This window comes from Protopterus annectens, chromosome 13.part0, assembly GCF_019279795.1.
Source record: "Protopterus annectens isolate FY-2018-M chromosome 13.part0, PAN1.0, whole genome shotgun sequence".
In the NCBI taxonomy this organism is placed as follows: Eukaryota; Metazoa; Chordata; order Ceratodontiformes; family Protopteridae; genus Protopterus; species Protopterus annectens.
Genome location: NC_056747.1, coordinates 1,063,365,364 through 1,063,382,863, shown reverse-complemented (window position 1 = coordinate 1,063,382,863; position 17,500 = coordinate 1,063,365,364). Strand labels below are relative to the sequence as shown.

Here is a 17,500-nt window from a genome sequence, read left to right as displayed (position 1 = left end):
GCAGTTAGGAGCCAGTCGTCTAGATACGGAAACACCTGGAATCCTAGACTTCTCAGGTGAGCAGTCACGACTGCCAAGCACTTGGTGAACACCCTGGGGGCTGTGGTGAGACCAAAGGGCAGCGCGCGGAACTGAAAATGACTGCCTCCTAGGCTGAAGCGCAGATGTCTCCTGGACGCTTGATGTACCATGATATGGTAATAAGCATCCTTGAGATCTATGGAGCACATCCAAACACCTCTCTCCAGCAATGGGAGAATGGTTTGTAGGGTGACCATTCGGAACTTGGACTTTCTGACTGAACGGTTTAGAATGCTGAGGTCCAAAATAGGCCTCAAGTCCCCGGTCTTTTTTGGCACCAAAAAGAATCTTGAGTAAGTCCCTAATCCGATCTGGTCTGCGGGGACCGGTTGGATGACTCCTTTTTGCAGCAGCTTTGAAACTTCTGAGGCTGCAGTATCCCGTTGACTGGGTGGCGGGTCCGGGAGTTTTTTGGACTGAGGTGGAGAATGAGAGAAAGGGATGGTGTAACCTCCGGCGATAATTCAAAGCACCCATCGGTCCTGAGTGATACCTTCCCAGGCTTTTAGGTGCTTCGAGAAACGACCCCCGACTGGCTCCGGAGCTGCACAGTCGGGCAATCCCTCAGGGACTGTGAAAGGCTGAAGAGCCATGAAAGGACTCGCGGTCTCCAGTGTTGCAAGGGCCTCTGCCACCTCTGGGACGGCGTCTTCCAGAAGAATTTCCCCCTCCCCTGCCTCTGGAAGGGGGATCCTCCTGCTGAGAGGGGTAGGGCTTCTGAGATCTACGGAACCACATTTTCCCTCCTCTTTTAGCCTTGGGATAAGGCCGAAAGGGAGTGGAAAATCATGCCCCTATGGCAGTCAGAGTCTTACCCTCCTATTCGCAGTGGGTCAGTGTGTCCTTTACCTTGGGTCCAAACAGGGAGGACCCATCAAAGGGGGCGTCGGCAAAGGAAGACTTAAAGGCCTCCGCAAAATGACACAGGCGGAGCCAGGCTTGTCTCCGTAGAGCAATGCCTGTACCCGCCTCTACTTCGGCCGCATAAGAAATGAGCCTCATGGACGAGTTTGAAATGGACGACAATGTAGCCAGCTGAGAGCCAACCGTCTGGGCCAGCTCCTCAGGCAGGTTACCCAGGAGGTTATCGGATAGTTCTTTAATCAGATCCCTCTGAAATCTAGTAAAGTGCGTAAGGTAGTTCAAGGACCTTAATGTAAAGGCCGCTGAACTTAGGGTGCGCTTTCCGTACCGATCCATGCTCCTAGACTCCTTATTAGGAGGATGGACGGATGTCGAAGCCTCTGCTACATCTTGCTGGGTAGCAGATGCCACCACCAAAGCATCTACAGCCACACCTTTAGTTAGAAACTCTTTTTCAGGGGGTGCCGAGAGGAACTTATTCGGACGAGCAGGCACCGGTTCCACAGAGTCTGGGTGTTCCCACGCCCTTCGACAGATCAAATCCAAGAGCTCGTCGAAGGGCGGAGACACCCAGGAGGCGGAGGGCTGAGCCCCGAAGGCCTTAAGGAACACCGACTCATCAGCAGGAGGAGGTTTGGACTGCCAGCCGCCTCATTGTTTAAGGGCTTCCAGGATGTCTGCAAAGGAGACATCATCTGAGGACGACTTAGGGGACCCCTCTGCATCATCGAGATCAGTGTCTGATGTAAGAGACTCATCAGGGGAGTCGACATGCTTCCTCTTGCACGATCTTTTCCTGGGGGGTTCTTCCGAAGAGACTTCAGAAGGACCTCCAGGAGGGGGGGAAACCCCAGTGGGGGTAACCTCAGGCCCCGGGGCTCTGCTGTCTAAAGACAGGGGGACTGCCAAACACCCAGTCTCGGTATGCAGGGAAGGAGCTGGGGAGACCGTGGAGGTAGCCAAAGAAGATTTGGATAACGCACTCCTCATAGCCCTGAAGGCGGGACCACCAGAATCCTGGGAGGGTCCCACCTCCGTGGCCACGACAGTTGATGGCACTCCCGCCACCGACGCACCAAGAGGGAGACTTGGGACCGAAAACATCAATCCCGAAGCATCCCCCCCCAGGGCCGACGGAAGAAGTCCGTGTACTGAACTCCGACCCAAGAGCCGGAGTTGGAGTAAGGGTCGGGCCCGACCCTAAAACCTCCATCGGTTCCACCAGCACCGGCTCCAACGGTGCCGGGGCTGTTGGAGGAGGAACCATAGTAGGGAGGTGGACCATCAGCTCCGAAGCCGAATGGGCTGGAGCCGAAACTAGCTTTTGGAACACCGGAGACTGGAAGAGTCTTAGAAGCACCCTGTCGATGTCCGAATCAGACATCTTGGATGATCTGGAGGATACCGATCGGGTCCAAACCGATTTCTCCATCGGCTCCAAAGGACTAGGGGACCGGCTCCGAATGGATTCTACCACTATCGGCTCCGAGGGAGATCTCAAGGCAATTTCCCTCGGTGCCGATAAGGACTTCGCCCGAAGGGAAGAGTCTGAGCGGTAACCCTCATCGGCTCCAATATCAGTGGAGCCGATGAAGGTGACCGTCTCTCAATGCCCCAGTCCTCGGCTCAAACCAGAGGGTCGAGGCTGGAGGCATCGAGGCAGACCATTCGCCCTCGGCTCCAAGTCCGTGGAGCCGATGGAGAAGTCTGCCTAGGTTTGGCAGTCGGTTCCGACAGACTTGTCGGAGCCGACGCTTTCTTCTTTTTTGAAGGAGAGGGAGAGGAAGATAAAGCCTCCTCGAAGGATGGCTTGATTAATCCCTTAAGGATTAATTTGTTTTTCCTCTCCTGAAGGACTCTTGATGAGAAGGCGTGACACACGCTACACGATTCTTGTAGGTGCTTGGCGCCTAAACAGTAAACGCACGAGGAGTGGTCGTCCGTTATGGACATCTTAAAATCACACCTCGTGCATTTTTTAAACCCGGAGGGTTTATGTTCTTTGGACATGTCTAGAGAACAACACAGAAATATCTAAATAACAAGTTTAAACTATAAAGTTATTATTATTATTTATTTATTTTTTTTTTTACAAACAAGTGCACAAGAAAAGAAAACACAGAAAGAGAGGGTCAAGACCCTCTAACTAAAACGGGTACTTGACCCACTAATAAACGCTAGTCACAATAACGCTAGAATAGCAAAAGGGGAAAGCCCCTCTAACTAAAACGGAAACCTTCCCTCAAAAATATAACAACTTTCTCAACAGAATCAACAAAAAAACACGCGTATCACAAAAGTAGCTGTTAAAACAGCTTTTGGGTTGAAAACTAGGAAATTCCTGACAGGAAAAGTCTAAATAAATTAGTACTTAGCCCAGCCAAGTTGAGACCACGTCTTAGCTTGTAAGCGGCAAACGAGATCTGGGGGATTAGTGGTGGTGCATCCTGGGATAAGAAATAGCTCAGCCAATAAGAGGCCTCGCTCTATAGCATAGCGTGCCGAGTCGGAGCCGAGGGATCGGCTCCGAGCCCATCAGTACAGAATGTAGGCGAGATAGGATCACATAACATCTTACATTTATGCCCCTGCGCCGCCCACACCCCCCCAACTTAATATTCCAACTCCGAGATCGCACTACAGTGAGGAAAGGGACGTATTTCCCTATCCACACTGTATTGTGATCCCCTTACATGAGCAAAAGTACAGTTTTGTACCTACCATAAATGTAGATGTTCGAGGATTCCATTGCTGCAGTCCTTACTATTGGGTATAGTCCGCATCCAGTCGGCCCGAATACCAGAGTATAAGGCTGACGTCGGTCAGGGCGCATTAGACTGACGTCAGTACGTCAGGGTACTAATGCGCATGACCGGCGTCATATCCTCAGTCTTTTCTTGCCCCAGATGTCAGAAGACCCTAAAAAGACAAGGCCCAAAATACCTGTACCAAAACATGAACAATAAAGACAAAAATATAAGCAGGTAAACTCACCTACACAACCACCCCTAAACACAGAGGGGAAGGAGGGAGGGTAAATTGGACTGCAGCAATGGAATCCTCGAACATCTACATTTATGGTAGGTACAAAACTGTACTATGTTCTTCGTTTTCCATTGCTGCAGTCCTTACTATTGGGTAGAATCCCAAAGCAGAGGTAAGGGAGGCTGGCAAATCATAAAGAAGCAGGAGCTGACAACATGCCTTGCAAAACAGCTGTGGCAAAACCAGCCCTAGACTTAGAGTAGATAGGAAGGTGATAATGCTTAGAGAAAGTATGCACTGAACTCCAAGTAGCTGCTTCCAAAATATCCTTAGTTGCCACCCCGTAGAAATGCTGTTGAAGTGGCAGTAGCCCTAGTGGAATGAGGCCTAATCCCAGCTGGAACCTCCTTGCCATGATGGGAATAACAAAATGCAATGCAAAAGCCAATCCACCTAGAAATAGTTTGTTTTGACACAGGCTTGCCCTGCGAACTCAAAGCAAAGAAACAAACAACTGCTGAGACTGCCTAAAATCCTTAGTCCTGCTTAAGTAATACGCAATTGCCTGTGTACATCTAAAGTATGCAAAATCTTTTCCCTTTATTTTGGGGTCTGCATAAAAGTAGGCAAATGAATAGTTTGGTTTAAAGCCACACTAGAAACCACCTTAGGCATAAAGGAAGGATTAGTACGTAATGATACCCTATCCTTATGGAAAATCAAAAGGGCTCGACTGCCATAAGGGCCTGCAACTCAGACACCCTTCTTGCAGAAGTAATAGCCAACAAAAAGCAGTCTTCCATGACAAATATTTCAATTCAGCAGTAGCCGCAGGCTCAAAAGGTTGTAGAGTAAGTTTTCCAACACAAAATTGAGATCCCAAGCAGGAGTAGGAGCTCATTGGGGGTCTTATATTTTTGCCCTCTAAGAAACTGCTTGAACAAAGGATGCGAAAACAATGGTGGGTCACAATCATAGTGAGCTGAGATTGCTGCAGCATGAATCTTAATGGAAGAGAAGGACAGACCCTTGTCCAGTAACTCAGTAAGATATTGAAGAGCCATACTCAAATTAGGCTCAGAAATCTCCAAATTCTTTGCTTTACTCCAAAATAAAAATCTCTTCCATTTTGCTGCGTACACTTTCCTTGTACTAGGTCTTCTAGCTTCCCTGATCACATTCAAAACTTGTTGAGGAAGTTGAGACCTGCTGTGTTTCAATACAGAATATGCCAGGCTGTCAGATGAAGAGAGTGAAGCTTGACATTGAGCAGATGACCGTCCTGCTGGGATAACAGATGTGGAAGCAAAGGTTAAGGCCATGGAGGCTTCTTTACCAGACTCCGTAGTAGAGGGTACCAGTGTTGCCGAGGCCAATCTGGAGCTATCAAAATCATCCTTGGCCTGTCCTGTCTGACCTTTAACAGTACCTTTGGAAGAAGAGGCAGAGGTGGAAAGGCATACACATGAAGGGTTGTCCAACTGAAAGACAGAGCATCCACTTTCCAAGCTGTGTGATGAAACCCCTTTGTGCAAAACTGTGGCAGCTGGTGGTTTAGTGGAGAAGCGAACAGATCTATGTCTGGAGTTCCCCAAGACACTGTCAATTTCTGAAATACATGAAGATCCAGTTTCCACTTGTGGGGATCCATGATTTGTCTGCTTAACATATCTGCTAAGGAGTTCTGTGCTCCTGGCAGAAACCTTGCCTGAAGAGTTAGGTGCAAGCGTAGCGCAGTCTCCCATAAAATCATTGCTTGCCTGCATAGAGGATAAGAATGTGTTCCCCCTTGTTTGTTGAAGTACCACATGACAGTTGTGTTGTCTGTTAGAATCAACACCTGCCCTGGAAGAAGTAACTCCTTGAAAGCCAGAAATGCGAACTGGACTGCTAACATCTCCTTCATGTTGATATGTAGATGCTGTAGTCTGGCAGGCCACTTGTCTTGTATCCACTTTCCATTTAGATGAGCTCCCCAAGCAATGTCTGAGGCATCTGTCGGTAAAATCTGACTCGCCTCTGGCCGGGTCACAGAGAGTCCCTTGTTTAGGTGACATTCCTGAGCCCACCACAAAAATTGTCTTTGAAGGCAAGGTATTATTTGAATGACAGTGTCTAAATACTGGCAGTGCTGTGTCCATACATTTTTGAGATACCATCGTAACTTCCTCATATGCAGTTTGGCATTGGGAAGCACCAGAATACAAGATGCCATGAACCCTAATGCTTGTAGGACTGTCTCTGCAGTCAGCACGGACTGATGAGATAGTTGATGGAAGTAAAGTGATAGACTCTTTTGTTTGTCCGGGGTTAAAAAGGCCATCCGGGCTGCTGTATTCAGTCTCACACCCAGAAAGCACATGTCTTGAGAGGGTACTAGACTGGACTTTATTTCGTTCACAGAATACCCTAGGCATCTTAGCACTGCTATAAGATATTCCAGATGCTGTAGAAGGTCTTCCTTTCTTGAGCCAGAATCAGGCAGTCGTCTAAATAAGGATAGATTTGCAGTCCTTGTAGCCTGAAGTAAGCTATCACTGGAGCCAGAACCTTTGTGAATACTCTGGGCGCAGTAGATAAGCCAAAGGGCAATGCAGAGAACTGATAATGAGAATCTCCAGCTCGAAACCGCAGATACTTCCTGTAACTTAGCCTGATAGGCACATGAAGGTAAGCTTCCTCGAGATCTAAAGTTACCATCCAGTGATCTTTGCCCAGCAGGGGTAAAAGCTGTTGTAACGTCAACATCTTGAACTTGGGAATGTCCAGATAAGCGTTGAGGAGAGATAAATCCAAAAGCAGTCTCCACGTGTTCCCCTTCTTTGATACTAGGAACATGCGAGAATAAAATCCTAGGCCCCTTTCTGATACAGGGACTGGCTGAATGATGTCCAACACCCATCTGTCTTGAGCAATTAAATCCCAATTTTCTTTGAAAAGAGACAGTCGTCCTTCCAAAGGAGCTGCCAGACGAGAATCTACTGGCAGCTGAAAAGGCAGGTCATTGTTTACGAAAGGACTGACTCCTGCCCTCACCAGAAGTCTGAGCAGGTGAACTCCCTGTTCTAGGCCTAAAAGAACCTTGAGCCCTGCCCCTACCACGTCTAGACCTACCCCTAGACTGGGAATCATAAGCAGGATATGTCCACCCCTTAGCAGGCCAATTTCTACTAAACTTCGGTGGCTGTACCTGCAAAAAATCTTTAACAGTTTGCATAGACTTAGCTTTGTCCTCCATTTTCTTTAAAACTGCTTCCACAGGTGAACCAAACAACACATCAGACTGTAAAGGAGCATCCAAAATCCTTGTCTTAACATGCTCAGCCAAATTCTGATCCCTCAACCAGGCATGCCTGCGAAGAACAGAACTAGTGGCAGCCACCCTCGAGGAGGCCTGCACAGCATCAAAACCACATTGCAAAGAATGCTTGCCCACTTGTTCAGACACATAAACTAAATCCAGCAAGTCTTTACAATCAATACCTTCCGCCAAAGCATCCACCTTAGATTTCAATTGTGAAAGGAGATAATTTTGATATTTCAGCATGTGAAACTGACAATTCAACGCCTCATGGCTAGAGTGGAAGAAGTATACACTTTCTTACCCCACCTATCTAACGCCCTTGCCTCTTTGTCAGTGGGAACAGGATTTTTAACCACAGAGGCCTTAACACCTTTAGGCCCCTGAGAAACAGTTTCTGGGTCCGCCCTAGGACTCTTAAACAAATACTTATGAGCTTGGGCACCCTATAGTACCTATCAGGTTTAACAGGAGCAGGAGGCAAAGAATCAGGGTTCAGGGAAGCCTCTGCAAAAACATCTTCCACCACATTCAACACAGGAGGTATAGCTAAGGGCCTATGCTGGGGTAAAAACAAGAATTCCCTAAGCCTCTTCCTGGAATCAGAGTAATCCTGGCCTTCCCATTTAAAGTGCTCCCTCATGGAATGCAGAGTCTCTGAAAATGGAAAATCCTCAGGAGGAGAAGCCGAAGGAGTGGCATCATCCACATCAGAATCAGAATAATGAGGATACTCCTGCAAATCTTCCGTAGAAGACTCAGAAGCCCCTGAACCCTGTTCAAAATTGTCAAACTCTGGTTCAACTCTAGGCCTCTTATCAGGAGGGCCCATAGAACCTCTAATCATAGTAATCAAATCTTCTGCCATTATAAGCATATGTTTCTTAGGTACAGAACCCGAAAGGCTAGGAGAAGCCCCTACTGAAGCTGAAGTTGGCCTACCTCTAAAAGAAGTTTTGGCAACAGAAGGAGAGGCTCTAACTACTGTGGGAAAAGAGGGAAGAATAGTTACCTGAGAAGCCCCCTCAGCCTGGCCTGCCTCCTGAGAGGGTACATCCTGTAACAGTAAAGTTTCCGCCTGAGACTCCATAGAAACTCCTGGCAAAACCTCTGGCTCCACTGAGCCACCTAAAGAACCGACGTCCGGGACTGCTGGTTCATCAACCCTAGGCTTCGCTGTTTTGTCCTTGCGCTTCTTGACGAAGCGGCGTCGGAGCATCCGACGGCATTTTATAATTGCAACGCTTCCCAAACACTAATCTGGCACAGTCTAACCTCCTCTTAATAGTGCGTTTGTTAAACCTAGCACAAGAGCGGCAACCAACACCGCCGTGCTCAGGCCCTAAACAAGGTATACACAATGTATGGTAATCCCTATGAGGTATTTGTTTCCCACAAGAAATACAGTTATTCACTTTTTCTGACATCCGGTTAAATACTGAGGCAAGAAAAAAAACAAAATGTTCCCCAACGGGATACTTAGCCAACTCTGATTCGGTCTGAAACTCCGGTTTCGGAAATATTTCAGAACGCCAACCTGCACTCGCAAAACTGCTTCTGCATCGGACCACGCGGCAAAAAAGACTGAGGATATGACGCCGGTCATGCGCATTAGTACCCTGACGTACTGACGTCAGTCTAATGCGCCCTGACCGACGTCAGCCTTATACTCTGGTATTCGGGCCGACTGGATGCGGACTATACCCAATAGTAAGGACTGCAGCAATGGAAAACGAAGAACATCATTATAATTGCAAATGCGCATTCCATTCGCAATAATAACGTTCGCGCACATAACCTGCCAAAATATGAAGTATTCGAACATATGTTGTTCGAATACTTCATAGTCTTGCAATTGCACGGCGAAATTATAATAGTAAACCATATACATATATATATATATATATATATATATATGTATATATGTGTGTGTGTGTGTGTGTATATGTATATATACATATATATATACATATAGATATATATATATATATATATATATATATATATACACACACACACACACACACACACACACACACACACACATACACACACACACACACATGTATATATTTACACTTTTTTTTGTTTTGTTCTATTATGTCTCATTAAGACATCACTGATTTAAACTTCAATCAGATGAGAGAAAAAAAAAACAGTCAGAGGTTAGTCCAAATAAAAACAAATATTTTTTAGTTTGCTTGTTTTTCCATGGGAAAAGACACCTTCACCACCAGACAGCTTTACTTAAATATATGAACATCAAGGTCACAGAACTGTGGGAAAAAAAAGAAAACCACAAAATGTAAACTGCACTAGCATTGGTTCCATATGCTGATCTGTGATTACTGAGTTGTACATCAGCAAGTGTACTCAGATTAAACCTCATCAATTTTACACTCAATCAAGCTTAGGGAAGGCAGAAAAAGAATATATTGCAGAATAGAACTGCATACACAAAGTCATAAGGATTTTATACTCTGTTAAAATCACAACTGATTCTTAGAGTGACTTTAATGATTTTAAGTTTTTAAACAAAAAGCATTTTATTGTATTTTGTCTCACAGTTAAAGCAAGAACACAGAACAGCAGCAGCTATTTTTACCTGATGTTTGTATAGGTTTTGACTTCCTTTGCCCATATACATCTCTGTATGTCTTCAACAAGCTTCAATACCTCAGGATGTCTAGAAATAGTCAACATATACAAATATTTGTCATCAGAAGGTGCACTTAACACACAAACACGTGTTTACTGTTTTTTTTCTTCAAGTGTATCATGCTGTTTCACTTGCATCTGTCTACCATCTCATCCAGTCCTACACAACTCATCGGTTTCTGCTGTATCGTAAGTAAATTGTGAAACAAAACATAATACTGGGGACCAGTACTGTATGTGAGGAAAAAATGTTTAATGGCTACTGGATATTATTGGGCACCAAGTTAACTGTCATTTTGCCCTTATGTTTTTGGCCTTGTAAAAAATAAATGCATGCTCCAAGGCACAGAAAGATAAAGCCCATACTAAGATCCAGATAACCCAAGATCAACTTCAAGCCCATGTGCTAGAGAGGAGGAAAGGGTAGGAGTGGGGGCCCAGAGACTATCCCTGGGGTAATTTTCTATTAAACCCCTACCAGTTCATCGCGCTGCACAGACTTGAGTTAGCTACTTCATGCGAGGGTGAAGTAATAGACAGCATTTTATTGGTGGCGTAGCTGTAGCCCAACGTGTCTACTGCACTCATTGGCCAGCAGGTTCAGTGTGACTATTTTTGTATGTGTACTTTACCCAATCAATGGGTCCTGCTGTCTGCAAACTAGTAAGATGAGATCAGAGGTCAGAGCCCCTTCTAAGGAGAAATAGCTGGGAAATAACCTGTATGTGGAAAAAACAAAGCGAACGTAGCTGGTCTGCAAGTGGTAAGAGTTTAACAGTGGATCCAGCTATTTGTGGTATGACAACACATTACTGTCCACCTAACAGGACAACAGAACCTTATATGACAGTGTTACAGATGTATTAATGACATACAAAATGAAATACCGGCACCGCAAACTTGTAGGTGTTTATACCAGCAAAATAAATACTAAGCAATGTGCAGAAGATGTATCACAGCAGAGCGAAGTGGTAGGGCTTTAAAACACTAAGTGGCTGACATATATGACAGACTAGACATTACCAAAATGCTTACATTCACCAACATTCAATTTCTGTTCAATTATTCAACAGTGCATGAATCCTTGGAAATGTAATAGCGTGAGGTATGGCTAGACTTCACAGCAGCGCAAAGTGGTAGGGCTTTAACGGAAAAGTGCCGTCCCTGGTTTACCCATCTCAGGTTGGGGTAATCAGTTCAGTCCACTTCACCAGAGTTATTCAGCAGATACAAAAGATCATAGCAGAAACAGCAAAGGGCCATGCCCACCAAGCACATCAGTGTTGTGGTTAAGTTTATGGTCAGGCACAAAAGTACACATATCCATGGAACAGCATGTTACAGCACTCACATTCTAAGGCTGTCAAAGAAATGGCAGGGCTACAGCAAGCAAACAAACTTGAAGGGTGCCCACATGACATGATGCAGGTATCCAATCAAAGCACATATACCTAAGGTCTAAATATGCAGAAGTAAGAAAAGGTAGCATAGAATTACATGATCACAATGTGAAAAAGTATTGAGATTATATGCAGTCTACAGATCCAAAGACACATTTTAATATGGTATAAACAGAATTCACAACAGACAAACGCATGTACATTACATGCATATAATTATATTTGAAACAATAATCAGAAATATGCAAATGTAGAATCACTTAATGCAGCATAAATAAAAACATAAATTAAATATATACAGTCTGCACACTCAAGATAAAAATTATGGTATAATGCAGTTATTTGAGGTTTTCACAATGATCTATATTTGATTGTACAATAGTAGGCATAGGTAGAAAGTGTGCTGGTAGATGCTAGAACCAGATGTTCTTTCATTTTGGCTAGTATGTATCATCTTCAGTTTGTATTTGATATAAAAGTTGATCACATTATTTTGCCTCTGGGTCTTTCTAATTACTACATAAACTATGCAATATGATGTAAATGGGAACTGAAATGAAAAGGAATGCTGATGCCAGGATTATTTCTAATATGGTAGAAAAAGAAAATATGTCTTGCAGGAAAATGAGGATTTTTTTTGTGCTATGTTAAATAATTTAGAAACTGTAATTCCTTGCACCTAGTGGGGAAGAGAAGGATCTTTCAATATCACCCCCCTTTTATGTATTCAGTGGTTAAGATGTCATATTCATTTCCCCGGATTCAATAACACGTACGCTAAGTATACACCATTCTGAGTGAACAAACAACAGAGACATAACTCACACCTTCTATCTCCTAATTTTAGTGTTCCTACTGATTATCTTGCAGCTTTAAATACTGACAGAGATTCATAAAGGTTACCATAAAAGTGCAAACTACATGTACACTTAGTATAATCTTTCTGACTGACTAAAAAGCACAAAAAATGTGTGAAGAATGTTCTTGAATACATGTGTACACTTAGTGTTTACTTAGAGCAGGCTTTATTGAATCTGGCCCAATGTCTTTTGTGAATGGAAGGAAGGATGGTCTGATTTAAGATAATGCAATTTTTAAGCATCATTTTTAAACTGTCATGGTTTGAAATAGGTCTCAGTTGTTCTGACTTTTTGGAGCAAGAAAGAAATAGGTGTAAGAATCAGTATTTATTTTTGTGGATTCCTAAATGATTTCATTCTAATGCAATAGCTAGCTGGACTTTCTCGAAATAACTGAATTTCTGGAGTGGTAGGATATCTGTTATGGAGGCGGAAAACTGGAGTAGAAAAGAAACTTCAAGGTACGTCTTTTAACTAGTGAAAATGTTTGTGTGGTCTGAAAATAACTTGTCTCCCTTCTTGGTTATAGGAACAGCAGTACCTACTTGAAGCAATTTAAAGAAAACACAATCTTAAATTGTAATAGTAAGTTGGTGCTCTATCAAAGAGGCCTGTTGATGAGGACAGCAGCTTTCCCTAAGATGTCACATAGAGGAAACTGAGTCATGACGCCAATCAAAGTATTAGAGAATAGCCCTCAGAATGGCTCATAATTTGAGGTTCTAGAGTGAGAAATAGAAGTTATGTCCTTACCATAACGTTCCATGTGGAGTGTTCATCTCGCCTTTGTTCTTACACCTGGGTTCGGAGCCGATCCTCGGCTCCGTGTCGGCCGCTTGACAAAGCTCTGCATCGAGAAGAAGCTCGAGACCAACCTAACTCTCACAATCCCCCTCTGCCTTTACCTCAGATCTAGTTTGCAAGCAAACCAGCAGAGAAGAGAAGAGAGCATAACACTTTCATACCAACAACAAACACGTAATTACATAGTAGAACAACTGTTCCAGGCAGAAGCCGGAGAACAAACCAGGCACCTAAATTGGACGTTCTTCCTGAGGGAGGGAGGGTGGGAATGTAAGAACAAAGGCGAGATGAACACTCCACATGGAACGTTATGGTAAGGACATAACTTCTATATGTGAGAGTGTTCAATCTCGCCGTTTGTTCTTACACCTGGGTAGCATCCCTAGCTCCTTGTTCCTGAGGAACTCAAGGGAGAACGTTCCTGAGCACAGTGGAACCAAAGGTTGCCCTGTCCCTAGAAATCCTATCCACTTTGTAATGAGAAATGAAGGTATGTGGTTTAGACCAAGTAGCAGCCGCACAAATAGTGTCTAACGGTAGGCGAGCTGCATGAGCCAGGGATGTAGATACTGATCTTGTAGAGTGGCCTTTGGGCTTGACAGGTAAAGTTTGCTCAGAGGCATTGTAGACAAAGACAATACAGTCAGTAAGCCATTTAGACAAGGTTCATTTTGTGACCGCCATACCCTTCTTGTTGTCTGAGAAGGCTACAAAGAGCTGGTCTGTTTTCCTGTGATCCTTTGTTCTGTCCAAGTAAAATCTGAGTTGTCTATAAACGTCTAACTTGTGTAACATATATTCCAATTTATTGGAGTGATTCTTGAAAAATGTGGGCAATTCAATGGACTGATTAATATTATTAACAGAGCAGACTTTGGGAAGAAAGGATGGATTAGTGCGAAGAGAAACTCTGTCAGGGTGAAAAATCAAATAAGGATGTTGAACTGAAAGAGCCTGAAGCTCAGATACCCACCTGGCCAATGTGATAGCCACCAGAAAAAGGGTCTTCCATGACAAAAACTTCAAAGGACAGGAAGAGGCTGGTTCAAAAGGTGGTAGCATCAGCTGAGACAAAAGAAGGTTCAAGTTCCAAGGTGAAGTAGGAGTTCTAACTGGAGGTCTAATGTGGAAGGATCCTTTTAGAAACGCCTTACAAAGCCTGTGAGCCATAATAGGAGCCCCACTTTCACCCACATGAAAGTTTGATATGGCAGCTAATTGCACTCTCAAAGTGGCAGGAGAAGCCCCTTGGTGGAACAATTCGGTCAAAAACTCCAAGACCTTATTCAGAGGAGCTACTGAGGGATCCAGTTGTTGTGTAGTGGCCCAATGTACAAAACGCTTCCATTTACTGATGTAAGTCCTCATAGTGGATGCTTTATGAGAAGCCACCAGGATATTTTGAACTGCAGGGGATAGAAGATCAGACCTGGCTAAGAAGGGAAGTGGAGCAGCCAAGCTGCTAGTTTGAGGGAGAGGAGCGACGGGTGGAGAGCCCCTGACGAATGGGTCAGTAGATCCGGCTCTGGGTCCAGGATCCAGGGTTCCTGCATTTGGTGTTCTAGAAGAAAGGGAAACCATATTTGACGAGGCCAGAATGGGGCAATGAGGATAATTGTCCTTTGCAGGTTGCTGGCTTTCTGCAGAAATTTTGAAATCAGGGGAACAGGAGGAAAAGCGTACAGGAGACCCGGGGGCCAATCGTGAACCAGAGCGTCCCTTGGGACTTCCCCTGGAGGGGGTAATAGGGCAAAATAGCTCCTGCATTTGGCGTTCATTGGAGACACAAACAGATCGCAGGAAGGCTGGCCCCACTTGCGAAAAATCTCCTTCGCAACTGACTGTTTGAGGGACCACTCGTGAGGTAACAGGATGGCTCTGCTCAACCTGTCCGCTATGACGTTGGATAACCCCGGGATGTGCGTTGCTATCAGAAAGCGACCCGTGGACTCTGCCCATTGCCAGATTCTCATGGCCTCTCTGCATAGTTGATAAGACTTGGTTCCCCCTTGCTTGTTTATGTACCAGACTACAGACATGTTGTCCGTCTGGACTGCAATTGTCCCTAGAGGAAGAAGGGGAGCAAAGTGTTGCAATGCTAGAAACACTGCCCTCAACTCCAGAACATTGATATGCAGATTGTATTCCAAATTGGTCCATTCGCCTTGGACTGTCTGTCCCTGAAAGATGCCCCCCCACCTTATCAGGGAAGCGTCCGTGGTCACTGTTGCTGTTGGAGTGGGTAGCACAAAGGGTCTTCCGTTGGATAGATTGCAAGTTTGAAGCCACCAAGCCAGGTGCGACTTGCATATGTTTGTGATGTAGATCTCGTGTGTCAGGGGTAGCTTTTGGAACGACCACTGTGCACACAGAAGCCATTGAAAAACCCTCATATGCAGTCTTCCCAAGGGTATGGCAATGAGAGAAGCTGCCATGAGGCCCAAAACCTTCAGAACCAGTTTCGCTGGGGACTTTCTGGAAGAGAGAAGAAGAGATATATGATTTTGCAGGGATGCTATCCTTTCTGGGGGAAGCCTTAGAATTAAGCACTGCGTATCCAATTCTGCTCCTATGAATGAGATATGCTGTGATGGCTGTAGTAAGGACTTTTTGAAATTTACGGAAATTCCGAGATGAACACAAAGCTGTAGTGTGTAATCCCTGGCCTGAATCAGTCGACACTCGGTGGTGGCAGAAAGGAGCCAGTCGTCCAGATACGGAAACACCTGGAATCTGAGGCGCCTCAAGTGAGACGCTACCACTGCCATACATTTGGTGAAGACCCTGGGGGCTGAGGTCAGACCAAAGGGCAGGGCTCGAAACTGAAAGCGCAAGTGATCCCTGGACGCCCTGGCCATTTTGATGTGGTAGTATGCGTCCTTTAGATCTATTGAGCACATGCAGTGGTCCTTCTTTAAGAATGGAAGGATCGATTGAAGCGTGACCATTCGGAACTTTTCTTTCTTGATAAAGGTATTGAGTTTGCTGAGGTCCAGAATTGGCCTCCAGTCCCCTGTTTTCTTTGTAACTAAAAAGAACCTTGAGTAAGTTCCGAATCCTCTTTGGTCCGCTGGGACTGGTTGGATGACTCTTTTTTCTAGCAGCTTTGAAATTTCTGTAGCTGCAGGGCCTCGCAGATGGGGCGGCACATCTGGAAGTCTTTTCTGTGGAATTGGGGGCAATAGAAAGGGAATTTTGTAGCCTCTGGTAACAACGCTTTTTACCCAATTGTCTGATGTCAGATTTTGCCAGGCCTGTGGGTACAAAGCTAAGCGACCCCCGACTGCCTCCAGAGCAGGACAGTCGGGCCTCCTCTCAGGAGTGCTGAAAAGGTTTCCCGGGAGTGTATCCCTGTCACCTTGGTTTTGCGGACCCCCTCTGCCGCCAGGGCGACGTCTTCCACCTCTACCCCCTCCTCTGCCTCTGGAGGGGGTATCACCCTGTGCGCCCGGAAAAGAACCCTGGGGGTTTCGAAACCACATCTTTCCACCTCGTTGCCCCTTGGGGTACGGTCTGGATGGGGTGGAAAAACGGACTCCGACAGCAGACAGAGTCTTTCCCTCTTGCTCACACTGGGTAAGGGTCTCCTTTACTTTAGGGCCAAAGAGAGTGGCACCATCAAATGGGACGTTAGTAAAGGAAGACTTGAAGGCTTCCGCAAATGAACATAAGCGCATCCAGGACTGCCTACGAAGAGCAATCGCTGAAGCTGCTGCCCTACTCGATCCTTTGGCTGCGTATGAGATCAGCCTCATGGATGAGTTAACAATAGAAGTAAGGGTGTTGAGATGTGCTGTAACCTTCTCCGAGAGAGCAGCATCTGTAGTACCCTGGAAAGTATCTCCCAACTCTTTGACTAGATCCCTCTGTAGTCATGTAAAGTGGGTCAAATAGTTCAGGGATCGCATAGAAAAAGCCGCTGAACTAAAAATGCGCTTCCCATATCTGTCCATAGTCCTAGAATCTCTATTAGGCGGATGGACAGATGAGGAAGATTCCGACATCTCCTTTTTCATGGCTGCTGCCACCACCATAGCGTCCACTGGCACTCCCTTTGTCAGATAAGCCTTATCTTGGGGGGCAGTAATAAATTTGTTAGGCTTCCTAGGGACTGGCTCCACCGTGTCAGGTGTCTCCCACGCCCTTCGAGCAATCAGCTCCATTAACTCATCGAAGGGCGGAGTGACCCAGGAGGAGGAAGGGCGAGCACCGAATGCCTTCAGCAAGACTGACTCATCCTCAGAAGGGGGAAGGGATTGCCAATCACCTCTCTGCTTTAGGATCTCCAGGATGTCAGAAAAGGAGACATCCTCCGAGGGTGACTTTGGGGACCCTTCTGACTCATCTAAGTCAGTGTCCGATGTCAATGATTCTTGTGGAGAATCTAAGTGTCTCCTCTTACACAATCTTTTCCTCGGAACTTCCTCGGGGGGGCATCCGAAGAAGCCTCCGAGGAAGAGGGGGCACCCTCTAGGGGTGGCTGAGACACTGGTGCTCGACGCTTGGACGTAGCCATGGGTGCAGAGGAGGATAACGGCCCTTTATGG

General features: G+C 45.6%; 1 protein-coding gene across 2 annotated transcripts in view; it reads right to left on the bottom strand.

Annotated features, from left to right (window-relative positions):
- LOC122788120 (alpha-2,8-sialyltransferase 8F-like) overlaps positions 1-17,500 on the bottom strand; it is a 719,095-nt gene that overhangs the window by 425,797 nt on the left and 275,798 nt on the right. For both annotated transcript variants that reach the window (XM_044055059.1, XM_044055060.1), the window contains one exon: positions 9,837-9,917. In XM_044055059.1, coding sequence (XP_043910994.1) covers positions 9,837-9,917 — 81 coding nt within the window. The remainder of the gene's footprint in view (positions 1-9,836; positions 9,918-17,500) is intronic.